The sequence below is a fragment of the Scardinius erythrophthalmus genome, assembly GCF_964197995.2.
Source record: "Scardinius erythrophthalmus genome assembly, chromosome: 1".
Classification (NCBI taxonomy): domain Eukaryota; kingdom Metazoa; phylum Chordata; class Actinopteri; order Cypriniformes; family Leuciscidae; genus Scardinius; species Scardinius erythrophthalmus.
In genome coordinates this window covers 17092804-17110006 of record NC_138221.1, presented here as the reverse complement: position 1 = coordinate 17110006, position 17203 = coordinate 17092804, and the positions used below count along the sequence as shown (strand labels likewise).

The 17203-nt window shown below is 35.2% G+C and overlaps 1 protein-coding gene across 1 annotated transcript; it reads right to left on the bottom strand.

The window, feature by feature from the left end:
• Window positions 1-6205: 6205 nt before the first annotated feature.
• On the bottom strand, window positions 6206-14650 carry LOC308701938 (uncharacterized protein). The gene is made up of 3 exons (XM_081384420.1): window positions 14623-14650; window positions 9278-9468; window positions 6206-8532 (listed from the first exon to the last, which is right to left on the bottom strand). Exons 2-3 carry the CDS (start codon window positions 9333-9335, stop codon window positions 7349-7351), a joined length of 1242 nt encoding a protein of 413 aa, XP_081240546.1. The 5' UTR covers window positions 9336-9468; window positions 14623-14650; the 3' UTR covers window positions 6206-7348.
• Between the last annotated feature and the right edge of the window lie 2553 nt (window positions 14651-17203).

The following is a 17203-nucleotide window of genomic DNA, read 5'->3' as shown; positions in this document are numbered from 1 at the left end:
TTCAAACGAATAATGCTCTCCAGCGCCTCACTTTTTCAAATGCGCGTTGCATCTACGGTTGCCGTTATGTACCAAAAAGCTATGACAGGATGTCTTATAATAGCACTTCAAGTTTTTCTTTGGGTGAACAGGTTTGTTATTTAAAACAAACTGAAACTTGAATCAACGAAAAAAAGAATGTTACATTACTGACTGTGAAAAACATTAACTATGGTAGTTAGTAGTAATGCCGCCTTTATTCGTTATATTTTTGAAGTGCGTGCATTGTTAGATATCATCATCATCCGTGCCTTCTCCTAACGTTCCTTTACTCAATAGCTGCTATTCATCAAAGAGCCTGTTTAACTTACTATGAATAGAATAGATAAATAGATATAACTATAAATGTTCTACTGTCTATATAATAAAGTTCACAACAAAGCAATGAAAAAGAAGCTTGTATTTAAGACCGTAACATTGACTTACCTGTCGAGAAGAAAGCAGGCAACTTTTTTGAAAGCTTTCTCCTGCATTAGCTATCCCGACATTAACCCTTGTTTTTGTAATCTCCGGTCACGTTTCCTTTTACGGTCTTATTGTGGACTTTTTCGAGGACGAGGACTCCTTATCCTGTGACTCATATGTATGTATGAATGAACGGTGTATAAATAACCGTGCAGTGCAGCCTTTTAAAACTTGCCGGGGCAGTGACAAGCGCCTCTCTCTGCTCTGCTCCTTCGCTTCTGCTGGCTTCAGTCACGTGGCACTGAACGAAACGCGTTGCGGAAACGCGTTGGCCTAGTACTTTTTGTCCCTCTCTGCAATTATAGTTTTTCAAGATGGCGGAACTACATGGAAGCCTCCGTGGACCTACCCGTCCCATGTATATAAAGATAATAAATTCTTCGTTTACGAGGATTAGTCTGATCATTGGCATAGGTATTTGTACACCATTGAGGGCATATTTATGAATAAAAATATTGATTTTAGATAATAAAATACCTAAAAAGCTACATATTGTCCCTTTAAGCCTATATATATATATATATATATATATATATACACACACACACACACACACACACACACACACACACTGCATGATGGGAAGACAAGAAAATAATCTCAATCCATTGTCTCAGTTTCTACACACAGTGCAGTGCTTATTTATCAACCCTGTTACCAAAGTTATTGTAAGAATAGTAATCTATATAACTATATATTTCTATCAATAACTTATGTAATTTATGAGAAAAACAACTTTATTAGTAACAATATAAAAAAAAAATCCTGTCAGCCATTCTGGAAAAGTTCATTTACTTGATAGTTTGCTGTTTAATGCTTAAAAAAATGTATATATATTTTACATGTTGTAAACTATATTGAGAAATGTCCAACATTTTGGTGACATGGTTGCAAAAAATGTCAAACCAGATATATAATAAGTGTAAAAGAAAGGAGCTAATTTGACCTGATTTTTAGTTTGACCAATATGAAAGTTTCTGTTTATCTAAATGTGATGAAGAGCGTGAATGTTTCTAACATGAATGTTCTTCAGCATCATGAATGAATGAAGAATAAACACCAACCTCTTTGTTCTTCAGGATCTTCAGTGTGTTTCATTCTGCAGGGTTCTGGATCACTCATGTTCTCACTGTCCTCTTTAATAAACTCAGTCTTTGCAGATTTCAGCTCTTCCTGATGCTCTGATGCTCGTCTTCACTTGTAGCTGATGGGAATTTACAGCATTTATTGGAGAATTACAGTGGGAGGGGCTTCATTGATTATGTAATTGCTGTGGGAGGAGCTTCACTGATGATGTAATAGCTGTGGGAGGAGATGATCTGCCAAAATCAAAAATAGATCAGTTACTGAGTTTGTTTTCATACTAATTGACACTTTTAAGCATTTGTGTCTATCTAATAATAAATTACGGTAACTGATGCTCATTCAACTGGAGTCTGTCAGTTCTTTAAAAATCCCTCTAGAAGTCTTGAAAATAAACTTTATTATCCAAGTAACAAAGCCAAACGCTTTATATGTGTGTTTTAAGCAGTGAACATGAGACTAAGGGCTTCACCATATTTGAGCATTTCCATCCCGGCCAGAAATAGGCAGCTGGAAGTGTTGTACGTATAACCAGCAGGATATATATATGCAAAAGCACATTTGATCAAACTATGAAAAATATTCAATAACTTCACTGTAACACACCAAATTCAGTTCACACATCACTGCTATCCTGCTGGTTATACAGTACAGGTCAGAAGTTTGTAAACATTACTATTTTTAATGTTTTTGAAAGAAGTTTCTTCTGCTCATCAAGCCTGCATTTATAAGCATTAGAGACTTCTTTCAAAAAATATAAAAAAAACGTAATGTGTCGAAACTTTTGACCTTTTTGCATATTTTATACCAAGTGTTGTAGTATGACCAGAAGGAGACCATTTACATCTAAACTGAATTTGGTGACACTACAGTGTTTAACATTGAAGTTAATGACTACTTGGGGTTTTTGCACTTTGCAGACTTTGCCTTAGGACGCGTCTCTCCGCTGCTCATAGAGATCATTTGGAAATAGCTGGCATTTGTGTTTGAGCAAAGTTTAGTTCAAGATCTATTGATCCGGGAAGTTCAGATCTGTGAATTTATTGCCAACTTTACTGAACTCCATGAATGGCGCATTGTTAACGTACGGATCTCTGAAACACTGCCAGCGGGAAATTAAACAGGACGTGTTTGTCCGAGCTCACAACAGGTGTTGTAAGGGAACGCAGATATCTTAGGAACGTAACAGTTTTGAGAGGGAATACAAAGTTTCTCGGGGAACGCAGAAGTTTTGCAAGGGAATGCAAAAGATTTGACTTTTTTTCCCTCCCATGCCAAATATTTTCCACCATGTCCCTTTAGGTACTCTGTAGAAATGAGCTTTAAGTGTCAATTTACAGGAGATCTGAAGACATCAGCATAATAAATGAGGTGAAAACAGGAACTATTGTCATGAAATAAAGAGTGTTTTCAGCAGATCTGTTAATATTGATGAGCCTCAGACTATCAACACTCATTCAACAAGCCATTCAGGATCATCAGCAGATCATCTCACTTTATTCTGAGTGTTTGCTGTTAGAAACACATTATTTGAGTTAGGATAGATGCTAAAAGCCTGTAAAACTGCTCAATTGAAAGACAATACTGTTATTGCTCACAATATGACATGAATAAAACATCAATAATACAAAAACATGAATGACACTCAGGTAAATAACTACACCATTATATATGTCCACATGAATCTAAACATTGTTTGATTTTCTCAAAGCTGCATTAATTGCAATACAATTATTAATCATCATTAGATCAGTTCTCATTAAAGGGTTAATATTAAGTATTTAGAGCTATCTGTTCAATATATTTAAATTTAAACAGCTAAATCTGCCATAAAAAAAATAGCAACACATCGATTCCCATCAATTCCCCTCACAGATCTCAAACTTTAACTCTTGACTTGACATTCAGTAACAGTTCTCACTGCAAACATCGAGACAATCACACAAACGAACACAAAATCGCTCAGGTCTGAATGAACTCAACGGCCGTTGAATGCTTGTATCTGATTGGTTGACAAACGTTCTAAGGTGTGCAATTATTTTCAGGGAAACGCACGGCTAAAGTAGTTTCAGGCAGGTCTTGACCGCATTACAGTTCTATATCACTTTGTGTAGTTAACTCTATTAACAGAAAATAGGACACAATTCATAACAAGAAAAAGAATGACAGACAATTTTGATTTTCCGGAAGTAAATTTTTATATTTTAACAACTGGGCGATGGCAGTATTGGATAACCCAGATGAAAAAACAAATAAACGGAAGAGGACATCAAAAGCAGAAGGCAACAACAAAAGACATAAAACAATCAGCGAAGAACAGCTAGACAGACTCGAGGGCGAAAAACATGAAAAAAACAACAGCTTGAGCTGTCAATGTGTTTAAGGACTGGCTTAAGGCCAAAAATACGTCTGTGGACAAAGTAGAGAGAGACGGGGCAGACACTTTAAATACCCAGCTGAGGGCTTTCTATGCCACTGTCCGAAACGCATCAGGTGCAGAGTATTCAGTGTCAAGTTTTCTCTCCCTACGTGCTGGACTGAACCGCTATATATCCAAATACAACATCAATGGGCAGTCAGAATTCAAATCATCCAACCACGTATTCAAGGCCGTCCTCAGAAAGTTTTGCAAGGCTGGGAAAGACTCCAGTTCTCATCATCCTCCCATTTTGACCGCTAAAATAGAGCGAATTCGCAACTCTACGTATCTGTCACCAGACACAGCAGCCGGGCTGGTTCGCAAGGTCTGGTTTGACATTCAGCTGAACCTGGCAAGGTGGGGGTGAATGATGATGAATATATTTGCTTGTCTTTTAATGCAGAAACAAAAAAACAAAAAGTCCACCAATCCCAACAAAGACTGTTACCGAGGATTCATGTTTGCCAATCCAGGGGACCCCCTTTGCCCGGCTAAAAGTTTTCAGAAAGTACATCGCCAAATGCCCACCTGATGCCACATCCTTCTATCTTCATCCACTGGAAGATTCACAGGTGAAGCTTGACACGAGAGATTACTGGTATTCCCACAAACTGATGGGTGTGAACTATCTTGGAAACATGCTTCCGCGCATCAGAGGGGCAGTCGGGTTATCCAGAAGATACACCAACCATTCATTAAGAAGCGCTGCAGTTCAAATGCTGCCAGAGGCAGGGCTGGAGAGCAGGCAGATCATGTCTGTCACACAAGTGTGAAACAAGCATGAGAAGCTCCTGGGCACCTTCTGCTACAGAATGTCAATAATAGAATAATAAAATTAACAAATGAATTAAAACGAATGAATTAATAAATCAATTAAATAATATTGACAAATACTGTTCTGTCTCATTATTGCAACCTCTCTCTGTCTCGTTATCTAATAACTGCACTAATAACTGCATTAGTCTGCTATCAGTGGCTCAAACCTCAGTTACTAACTCTTAAATGACGTTATGGAATTAGCAACGAAGGCATGGGAATTGATGCGTAAGAAACTAGTCCTACATACAAGAGCGTTTTAATGACAAAAACTTGACAAACGTCTTGAAATACATCATCTGAACATTGTTTCGAGGTGTGGTAACTGTAGTATAAGCAGAATAATGGACTCCAGGTCGGTGTAAGGTCACTCCGCTTCGCGACCGCATTACCACCTCAGCTGTGCATTATTTATCTAATAATTCAAAAGCCTGTCGTTAATTATTCCTTACATATTCTCCTCATGCTCGCTGAATGTTTATTTCAGTAGGAAGACGCCAGAAAAGACGCACAAGTATCGCTGTGATCGATGAAAACAATACAGAAATTTCTGTCGCTTAAACAAACTGTATAAAGTGTGTTTGATGGTTGTGTAAATATGAGAAATACCGTGAACTGCTCTCCTCTCCTTAGAAGACTCGACGCTGAAATTTAATGACAGAAGAGACGGCGCGAGCGGTGACGTTATCGACCACCAGCGGTAGATGGTCAAAGACGCGCCAAATAGTAAAAAGGCAATTAGAGCTTATGGCATTGTAAGTAGGTGTGATGATGGTGTATAATGTAGCACCCCTTTTCTCTTGTTTGTTAAAAAATATTGTCCTCTGGCACTCTTTTATTTTATTTTAATCATATTGTATTTTTTGACTTTGAATGATTATGTCTCATAAAAAAAACGAAGAGGCGCCAAATACTGTTCATAACGATAAAACATCTATAAACATCAACATAATCACACAAAAATAAAAAATAACTTATCTTTATTCGAGCTGCTCTCTTTCTGCTGGTTGCGTAAAGCTGTGTTGAGATGGACACAGTAATCATTTCAGTTTATTTTGGTGTTGTTTAAAGTTCATAGTAATTGTTCTGACTTCATGAAGCCTCATGGTGTGAATGAAACATCAAACTGACTAGAACAAACTCTTTGAAATGTATATGATACTGGATATCAAGGGTGAAACTGTTAATAATGTAGACAGACAGCAATCTCATTCAGTGTCAGTCATGTGTGCAGTGAAAAATAATTTATTAGGCATTTAAAAGCTCTATTGAGAAAATTAAAACAGAAAGCACAATAAGCAAAAAATGCTTCATGGCTTTCAGAAATAAAATTATTCTTGATTCAAACAGAATCAGCATAAAAATGGACAATACAATTTTAATAAAATGAGTAAAGAGTTTAATCAATCATTACTTTAAGCAAATACAAACATTAAGTAAAAGTGAAGGAGAATGAGACAGATCTCTCTCTTTACTGACTTATAAGAGACAAAGCATCTCAAGAGAAGAAGAGAAGTGTCCAGTTTCAAAGATACATGAAAGTATATCTTGAGTTTGCATTGAAAAGTAGAAGTGGAAGAGAAACCAGATGTTCTGATGAAAAACAATGAAGAAGGAGTTAAAAATTAATATCAGATTCATGTCTCTCTTAGAGGCTATTTACACCCGGCCACTTCATGCATTTTCTCAGATCAGAAAACTGATCTGATTTATCAAAACGATTCCATCTACACCTGGTCACATACATTTGTTTTTGCGAAATGGATTTAAATCCCATCTTCAATTCCCTATATTCAGATTTAATGGAGTGCACGTCACTGAAAGCAACAGATATAAGCTGCATTTTATTGATCATCAGCTAAAATGTCAAAATCAAAGACCGCAATAAAAGAGAGCAGCAACAGCCCTGGAAGATCAATTCATTTTTTTACTTTTAATGATGATGATTGGGGGTTAAGCCTCTGCGACTTTCCCTTTGATTTGCGATTTGATTTGATTCCCTTTGAGTTCGCACGTTGGCTTGATGAAGAGATGCTCAGCTTCTCATCTGCGGTGATGCGTGTTCCAGTAGCATCATCATATCTGGCCATTATTTTTATAGCATTTTTGGGAGGAGTAAAATTTACATATGTGGTTTCAACAACCAGATGCATTTACACTTGTCCAGTTTCGTCTGGAATGCGTCTCAGATCTCCTCCTGAAGTGGTCTGAGTGCAATCAGATTCAAATCCGTCTCGAATGCGTTGCGGAGGGCATTTACACCTGGTCTTTTCACGATCAGATAGCTATCCCATCTGAGAAAACGCATGAAGTGGCCACTTAAAAAGTGTTATGGCCTCTTTTCCAGTGTGAATTTTCTGGCACTCTTTCAGTTCATCTTCTGTAGTAAAGGACTTCTGCCCTGAAACACACACCGCCGTGTCTTTTCTGCTGTAATATTACTAATGAATCTTCTCCTTTGTGTGAATCTTCAGGTGTTTCTTCAGGACTGACGCCCAATGAAACTGTTTACCGCACTGATCACAGTTAAATGCTCTTTCTCCCAGTGTGAACTCTCATGATGTGACGCTTAAAAGATGATTTGTCTCTGAAACTAGTTCTGCAGTGAACACACATATGGGGCTTTTCTCCAGTGTGGATCCTCTCATGTGTTTTCAGAGATGATAAGTGACTGAATCTCTTGTCACAGTGTGAACACTTGTAAGGTTTTTCTCCAGTGTGGATCCTCTCATGTGTTTTCAGATTTGCTGACAGACTGAATCTCTTGTCACAGTGTGAACATTTGTAAGGTTTTTCTCCAGTGTGAATAATCTGGTGCTGTTTCAACTTGTCCGCTGTAGTAAAAGTCTTCTCACACTCAAAGCACACGTACTCTCTCACACCAGTGTGGATTTTCTCATGTCTATGTAAAGATTGCCACAGTGAAAAACTCTTTCCACACACAGAACATGAATACGGCTTCTCCTTCGTATGAACTCTCAGGTGTGCCTTCAGGTCTGATGCACTGAGAAATGTTTTGCCGCATTGATCACATGAGAACGGCTTCTCTCCGGTGTGGATCCTCATGTGACGCACAAGACTTTGTTTGGTTGTGAAACTGTTTCCACACTGAACACACATATGTGACTTTTCTCCAGTGTGGATCCTCTTGTGTTCGGTTAGATGTTGTTTTCGTGCGAAACTCGTCCCGCATTGATCACATGTGAACGGCTTTTCTCCAGTGTGAACACTCATATGAACATCAAGACGCTGTTTGGTTGTGAAACTCTTTCCACACTGATCACATTTGAACAGCTCTCCAGTGTGGATTCTCATGTGATGCTCAAGACTTTGTTTGGCTGTGTAACTCTTTCCACACTGAGTGCAGGTGAAAGATTTCTTGACTCCTCTTTTGGCCTTTATAGTCTTTGAGCGACTCAAAGGTTTTTCTCCAGGTTTGACATGATGTTCCTCCTTCACTTCACTCAGTTCTTCTCTCTCCTCCTTCACTTCTCTCAGTTCTTCTCTCTCCTCCTCCACTTCACTCAGTTCTTCACTCTCCTCCTTCACTTCACTCTGTTCTTCTCTCTCCTTCTCCACTTCACTCAGTTCTTCTCTCTCCTCCTTCACTTCACTCAGTTCTTCTCTCTCCTCTTTCACTTCACTCTGTTCTTCTCTCTCCTCCTTCACTTCAATCAGTTCTTCACTCTCCTCCTTCACTTTCATCGGGTCTGACATAAAAGAAAAAGGTTTCATTTAATTTTCAGCACATCATCATCAATAATTCAAAGAGAGAAATATGAAAGTGAGCCATGATGTAATAGCAGAAAGTACTAGTAGACAATCTCTATAAAATATTATGATAAATCTGGTGTTGATTTCATTAATTAATTGCATGAATGAGGTACATCGATATTTCAATTATTATTTTTCAAGAAATAATAGAAAAATAGGCACAGATCACATTTCTACAGGGAGAAATATTAAATATATTTGATTAATGACACAATTGTAAAACAATTGTCCCAACGTCTGAATCCAATGGTGTGGTAGAAGGTTTTCTGCATGCTCTGTCTTATCGGCGCACAAAGTAATTTATTTCCAATTCTGTCAGCCATTCTGGAAAGTTAATTTACTTGATAGTTTGCTGTTTGATGCTTAAAAAATAATAATCTTTAAAATATACACTGAATTTAAACACAATGTTGTAAACTATATTAGAAGATGTCTGACATTTCGCTAAAATAGTAGCAAAATAAAGAGAACCAGTTATAAAATAAGTGTAAATAAGGGAGATAATTTGACCTGATGTTGACAATGTATATAAAAGTTCCTCCAACCTCCCTCTACTGACCATTTGTTGAAAATATGTACCATTTCATAGTTTGACTGTTTTTCTAAAAGTGATGAAGTGCTTGAATGTTTCTAACATGAATGTTCTTCAGCATCATGAATGAATGAAGAATAAACACCAACCTCTTTGTTCTTCAAGATCTTCAGTGTGTTTCATTCTGCAGGGTTCTGGATCACTCATGTTCTCACTGTCCTCTTTAATAAACTCAGTCTTTGCAGATTTCAGCTCTTCCTGATGCTCTGATGCTCGTCTTCACTTGTACTTGATGGGAATTTACAGCATTTATTGGAGAATTGCTGTGGGAGGAGCTGATCTGACAAAATAAAAAATAATATCAGTTCCTGAATTTGTTTTTATACTAAATATCACATCTAAGCATTATGTCTGTCTGAAGTAAAGTAACTGATATGTATATCTTATGTTATGGCTAACCACAACACTCTCCTGCTTTTTACATTACAATATAGACAGAAACATAGAAATGATAAAGAAAATGTGGGTCAATGACGTGACACCTAAATTTTCTGTCCGATCGCATTTTTTCAGAAAAAAATACTGTATATTTGTAGTACTTCTCTCATGTATGTACTCACTTTAACTTTTCAAAAACCTTTAGTTATTTGTCATTTTTTTAGTTATTTAAAGTGTCAAAACATCATGTGGTGTGACCGTCCGGCCATAACTTCTGTTTTGAAAACGTATTTGAAATTACTCTAAATTTAGTCAAAAAAATGTTCTGCACTATTTGGGATAATTTCCAAAATGTTTTGTAATCCTGTAAAAAAAATTAAAGCATTTGTATTTATATTTCCATCATAATATACAAACAAACTTTGTCTGATGATGTCCGTTAAAGCTCCAGTATGTGACTTTGGTATTTGACCACAAGAGGGCGCAGTTTCCAACAATAACAAAGGCGAAGCTTGATGACGCTATGAAGGAGGTGACGATGGGAGATGTGGTTTATAATGCGTTTTCACCATCTAGCGATGTATCTAAATAGAATTGATGAATCATGATCACGGATGAGGTAATTTATTCGTTTTTGTATTACCTGTATGTCTTATCGTATTATTTTATGTCATCATAATTAATGAACTGCAAGGGACGTGAAATGTTATATTATCCCGTTACAACATACAGCTATTTGTCAAATGATTTGTTTGGTTAATGTTGTGCAGTTTTACGTTTTTTATGGTTAATGCCGTGTTGTTTAACGTGTTCAAACCAATATCTAAAAGTAAATTTGAACGAACATTTGCAAGTAATGACTAAATATTTTTTTTAACATCATCTCCGATTGTAATTGTACTGCCATAATCTCGGTCACCACACGTGATAAAAAGCCTTACCAAAGTACAAAGAGCAATATAACTTTGTTTATAAGTGCTATTATTGACAGTTGCATGTCTTACCTGTCTCAATACACTCGCGAGAGAGTCTCTGACAAGTCCAGACGCGCAGCTCTCTCCATCTCGAAAACGCCTGCCGATATTTATCCGGGTTTTATTCCTCCGTTTGTCACACAGTCCGTGACTCCGCGTGTATCCGAATATGGACGCTTTCGTTTTGTTGGCACTTCAATACTCGCCAAAGAGTTCGTGATCCATAACAGCTATAACCATACAGTCTATGGCTATAACGCTTTAACCACCACTTCCGCATTTTACCATGCGATATTCCGGTGATGTGGGTCATATTTTTTATTTTATTCCTTTTTTTATTCTTTGTCAGATGTCTTTATTGTTTATTGTGATAAGAAAAAAACCTCAATAAAGTTGTAAAAAAAAAAAAAAAAATCCGGTGTGGTGGAATATCCTATCACATGGTCCACACCGGAAAGAAGGATAGAGAGAGCGGACATTGCGTCACTGAGGCGCGACATTTCTTTTCCGGGACGGCCAGTTATTTAAAATCGGAATTTCTCTGAAATAAAAAATCTTTGGAGACTTTTGAGATATTGTAAGTACATAACTGGAGGAAATATATCACACTGTGCAAGTTATTTTTGGAAATTTTATTACAAAATCCCTACATATTGGAGCTTTAAATTAAATATCATGTGGTGCGACCATCAAGGAACTACCATTTTGGGGCTTTAATGCTGAAATCTAGGAAGTTACATCATATACCAATTTACCAAGGACCCATGGAAGCAGCAAGCAGGTTTGTAATTCTCTCAAATTGAAAAAAAAAAAAAACCCTTTGTAATGCTTGGTTTGTTGTTACTACATTTGGATGTCATGTGGCTTGACCTAAAAAAATAATAATATTAAAGTTATTTCTACATATTATTTCTATTATAAATTTCATAGTGACCTTTTTTGGGAAGCTAGCTTGTTTTGTTTAGGTGGCCAATTCTGTGCCTGTAAATTTTGACTGAATTTGAAAATATCATGTGGTGCGACCAAATATCATGTGGTCCGACCACTGCAGACTGTTTTCCATGATGGATATATGTCCTAGATTGGCAGTTTTATGCTTTTATATTCAATTGACGGTTTATATACAAAAAGTACTTTAATTTAGTATCATTTGGAATAGATTTTTATGCAATTTTGGATATTTTTTTATATATTTCAGACAGTTTATGTTTACCTTTTGTACAATATGAGAAAAATGCAAAAAAAACAACAAAAAAAAAATAGAGCATGTAATTTCAGTTTAGTAATTATGCATTAATTAGTAATGTATTTATTATTGCTTACTTATTTAAAACTATTTTAATCAATTTTACCAGATGCCACTGCCAAGCGAAAAAATTCTGACCCTGCAGCAAGAGCGGAGCGGAGCCGAGGTGTGAGGGAAATATTATTACAGTTTAAAATATCTGTTTTCTATGTGAATATATAGTAAAACTGTAATTTATTCCTGTGATCAAAGCTGAATTTTCAGCATCATTAATCCAGTCTTCAGTGTCACATGATCCTTCAGAAATCATTCTAATATGTAACCCTGGACCACAAAACCACATGGGTCAATTTTTTAAAAATGTATATTTATACATCATATGAAAGCTGAATAAATAAGCTTTGCATTGATGTATGATTTCTTAAGAAAGAACAATATTTGGCCGATACAACTGAAAATCTGAAATCTGAAGTTGCAAAAAAATCGAAACAGAGAAAATTACCTTTAAGTTGTCCATTAATGTCCGCGATTGTGCTGCATTCACTCACAAAAATAAATGTTTTATATATTTACGGTAGGACATTTACCAATTTTTGAAACATGATCTGTAGTTAATATCCTAATGATTTTTGGAATAAAAGAAAAATCCATAATTTTGACCCATACAATGTATTGTTGGCTATTGCCACAAATATACCCGTGCGACTTGTGACTGGTTTTGTCATCTAAGGTCACATATTATGATTTGCTGCTCAAGAAACATTTCTGATTATTATCAATGTTCATATTTTTGTGGAAACTGTGATACATTTTATATGTCAGGAGGATTATTTGATGAATAGGAATTTCAAAAGAACAGCATTTGTTTGAAATAGAATCTTTTGTAACATTATAGCCTAAATATCTTTACAGTCACTTTTTATCAATTGAATGTGTCCTTGATAAATAAAAGTATTAATAAATAAAAAAAATAAAAAAACTATTGACCCCAAATGTTACCTGGGTAAATAATTTTATAAAATAATTTATATCTATAACATTATTATTTGTTACAAAGAAATTCTAAGTCAAGTTAAATGAAATGGTGCACTTGTGTTTATGTGATTTTTATATATAAAAAAAATGTTTAGAAAATGTTTGTCTTCAGGAAAATTCTGTGAAATTTCTCTAAAATCTGGTCTAAATCTAGATTTAAAATCTTAAATCTATTTTATTTATTTTTTTGTATAAAATGTATTGTTCATTGATCTCTTTAAATAGATTTTTAACTTTATAAGGGCTTCGTGTCATTTGGAGCGACCACTAATCATGTGGTGCGACCAATAAAAGCTATCACTGTATTAAATTTAAAATAAAATATTTTATTTCTGTGGATGAAATATGAATCACTGATACAGTCTGCTTTAGTGAATGATATTTTTAAAACATTTGTATCAGTTTTATGTGATTTACAGGAAAGATAATTCTTAACTAGATTTAAGAAGCCAACTTAGAAACTTTAGAACAAAAAAATGAGATCATTATTTACAAAAACTCAAAAGAAATGCAAATATTTGGTTTCTAAACACTTTAATTACTAAGAACTTGTAAAAAGAAATTTAAGCATGTTGAGGAAATTAATTCATTTTAAGATAAATCACGGTCGCACCACATGACAGTTTTAATTCATCTAGATGAAAAAACACTAAAATCACTTAAATTACATTTTTTATATGAATTTGTGTGTACACAAAATCCTTAATGTTCGAATAATTGCAACAGGAATTGTTTTTTGTTTTTTTTGGTATTTTAAAATTGGCTTGTCGAAAATCCTACGTCATTGACCCATAAACATCATAATGTCTTCCAAATATTAACAATGATAAGAAAAAAAAAAACAGTTGAAAGTATGGACACAGAATAAACGTATATTTGTGAGCAACAAATAGTCTGTTGACACCAATGAAATGACCTTTAAGTGTCAATTTACAGGAGATCTGCAGACATCAGCATAATAAATTAGGTGAAAACAGGAACTATTGTCATGAAATATCTGTTACTAATATTGATGAGCCTCAGACTATCAACACTCATTCAACAAGCCATTCAGGATCATCAGCAGATCATCTCACTTTATTCTGAGTGTTTGCTGTTAGAAACACATTATTTGAGTCAGGATACATTATAAAAGCCTGTTAAACTGCCCTATTGAAAGAAAATACAGTTGCTTCTCACCATATGACACATACAAACCAAACTTAATTAACCACCTCATCTAAATAACTACAACAGCATAATGCTAATATCTAAAATATATTTTGATTTTCTAGTAATTACAATCATTGCAATTAATGTTATTCAAAACTGACAATGATCCTAAAAAACTCATCAAATCAATTAATCGGTATAAGCTCATCAATACCTCTCACAGATCTCAAACTTTAACTCTTGACATTAAGTATCAGTTCTTACTCCAAACATCGAGACAATCACACAAACGAACACAAAATCGCTCAGGGGTGCGTTTCCCGAAAGCATCGTTGGCCAACTATGGTCGCAAGTTCATCGCAATGTCCATTGAACTCTATTGGTAACGACGGAACTTGCGACCATAGTTGGCCAACGATGCTTTCGGGAAACGCACCCCAGGTCTGAATGAACTCCACATATTCTCCTCATGCTCGCTGCTGCTGCACTAAATGTTTATTTCAGTAGGAAGACGCCAGAAAAGACGCACAAGTATCGCTGTGATCGATGAAAACAATACAGAAATGAGCCTGTCGCTTAAGTAAATCAAACTGTATAAAGTCTGTGTGATGGTTGTGTAAATATGAGAAATACCGTCAACTCTCCTCACCTCAAAAGACTCTTCTTCTTCTTCTACTACTTCTTCTTCTTTATTGGCGGCTCGAGCGCCATCTGTTGTGAGTTTTGGATCAGAGACTCATTTTACTCCTTTTTTTAATGTGATGCATGATAATGAGGAAGAAAGCACTTTTTATTTAAAAAAGTACAGAGATGACATGTTTATGATGTACAACGTTGTATCCACGACTTTCCCGAACTCTGACCTTTCCCGTGATCTCTATGGCAACGTAGAACAAGCCGGTAACGAACTTCCGGTTTACGTTAGCCTGAAGATACCGCTATCATAGAGCCTCAACAAGCACAAACAACTTGCTTGGATAATGAGGAGTAGAGCTTAGATCGGGCCCAAAAAAATCAAGCTCGACCCTACCTGAGCCCGTTGTGTCCGAGCCAGCCCGACACATTAACTGTAATTATGAGCCCGAGCCCAATTTTGACCCAATCATTTTTAATACGTGGGCCGTTATAACCAGGGGTGGCGCCAGATATTTTTTTAACGTGTGCTGAGGGGGTGCTAGATATATTACATATAAATACTTTTAATAAATTAGCAAAAATTGGCCACTTAATATTTAATATTCAATTATTTTAATGATCACAATTAAAGTATTAATTGTATTAAATTGCACAAGCACAACATTCGGCATTCAATCAAATATTATTAAAGATTTATTATTATTAATAATGTTATTTCAACACAATATCTCGTTATTTCGACATCATATGTGTGCCGAGTGTGCGTGCAATAAGCAAGATGTGCATTTGTAAATCCAGAGACACGCGTGCATTGATTTTTAATGTGTTTTCTGTAGTGTTTTCTGTCAGTGTCTGCTGCAAAGATGAAGTTGACGATCGCCATCTCCGTAGTGAACGCGCCTATAACCTAGAGAGAAATGCATCTTGGATTACATAATCAGAGAGTGTTTCGTTTAAAGACATTTAAAGCTTTCTTAAGATAGGCTATATTTCTCATGTCTGACCCCACTATGTCTCCCGATGCATCCTATCATGGTGTTCACTTTTCATAATCAACATAGATGGAAAAAATGACATTATAATATTTGAACAAATATGAAACTAAATGGTATTTAATGGCTACAACAAATATAGTAGCCTAGGCCTACATACTCTCTATCTGTACAAATTGCTGCACATTCAAGTTAATTCTCGAATTAATTTTCAAATTATTGAAAACAATAAACATACCACTTAAAAATATATACAGTTGTACTATAGCGTTACAAGAAACACTCTTTCTGCGTAGAGGGTCCGTTTATATTGGAAACAACTCCCATTCATTAAATCCTTCAGTTTTCGCGTGTTGTTTGTACACCTGACAACGTTACACGTTGAGCCACAAGGAGCCATTGCTTATCTGTCAGCATTACTACTTGTCAGTAATCAGTTTCACCCGTTTGTACCGCGACGCGAGTATCCCCTGTGTGCTATTTTTATTAAGCGTTAGGCTAAACCGGAACTGAGATACCGGCAACAGGAAGTATCGAGTGTCATGGCGACGCCCATTAAGACTCGCAGGAAAGTTGTGGATACAAAATGTATTAACAATGTGTTCAATGTTATAAATGAGAAAATAAGAGTTAACAGTGAGCTGAAAGCTGAAAAATAAAAGACAAAAAAAGATAGAGAGAAAGAACACGAGGGTAAGATATTTAACTATACATCAATTACATTGTACTTCTTAAAATTTTTATTTAAAATTATAAAAAAACAGACTTTTTTTTTTTTGTAAGTGGTAAACTTTCATTTATGTAGCATATGTTTTATTTTGTATAAAATCTGCCAAGCAGATAAATACAATTTATAACAAAACAAATATTTCTGAGCTGAAGTCACAAGATCATCCGAAACAACAATCAAATATGAAATGTAAATATTAAACCTTTGGTATGTCTAAAATAAAAGGCAAAACAAAAGAAAGTATAAACTTTAATCTTACTGAAAATGTCCTCATAGGAATATCAGTAATTGAAGCAACAGATCTGTTCAATACTTGATTTGCACATATGCAGCTGTAAACGCACAGATTTTATTATTTTATTTTAGTAGAAGCAACTGTTTCCAGTTGAACTCCTATAGCTGGTGTTTTGTTTTAAAAACAGACACATGTGTAATTGTTCAAGAACAGAACAACTCATGTTAATACAAACATAGTGGTCGCTCCAAATGACACGAAGCCCTTATAAAGTTAAAAATCTATTTAAAGAGATCAATGAACAATACATTTTATACAAAAAAATAAATAAAATAGATTTAAGATTTTAAATCTAGATTTTAGACCAGATTTTAGACAAATTTCACAGAATTTTCCTGAAGACAAACATTTTCTAAACATTTTTTGTTTTTTTTATAAAAAATCACATAAACACAAGTGCACCATTTCATTTAACTTGACTTAGAATTTCTTTGTAACAAATAATAATGTTATAGATATAAATTATTTTATAAAATTATTGTATCCAGGTAACATTTGGGGTCAATAGTTTTTTTTTTATTATTATTAATTAATACTTTTATTTTTCAAGGACACATTCAATTGATAAAAAGTGACT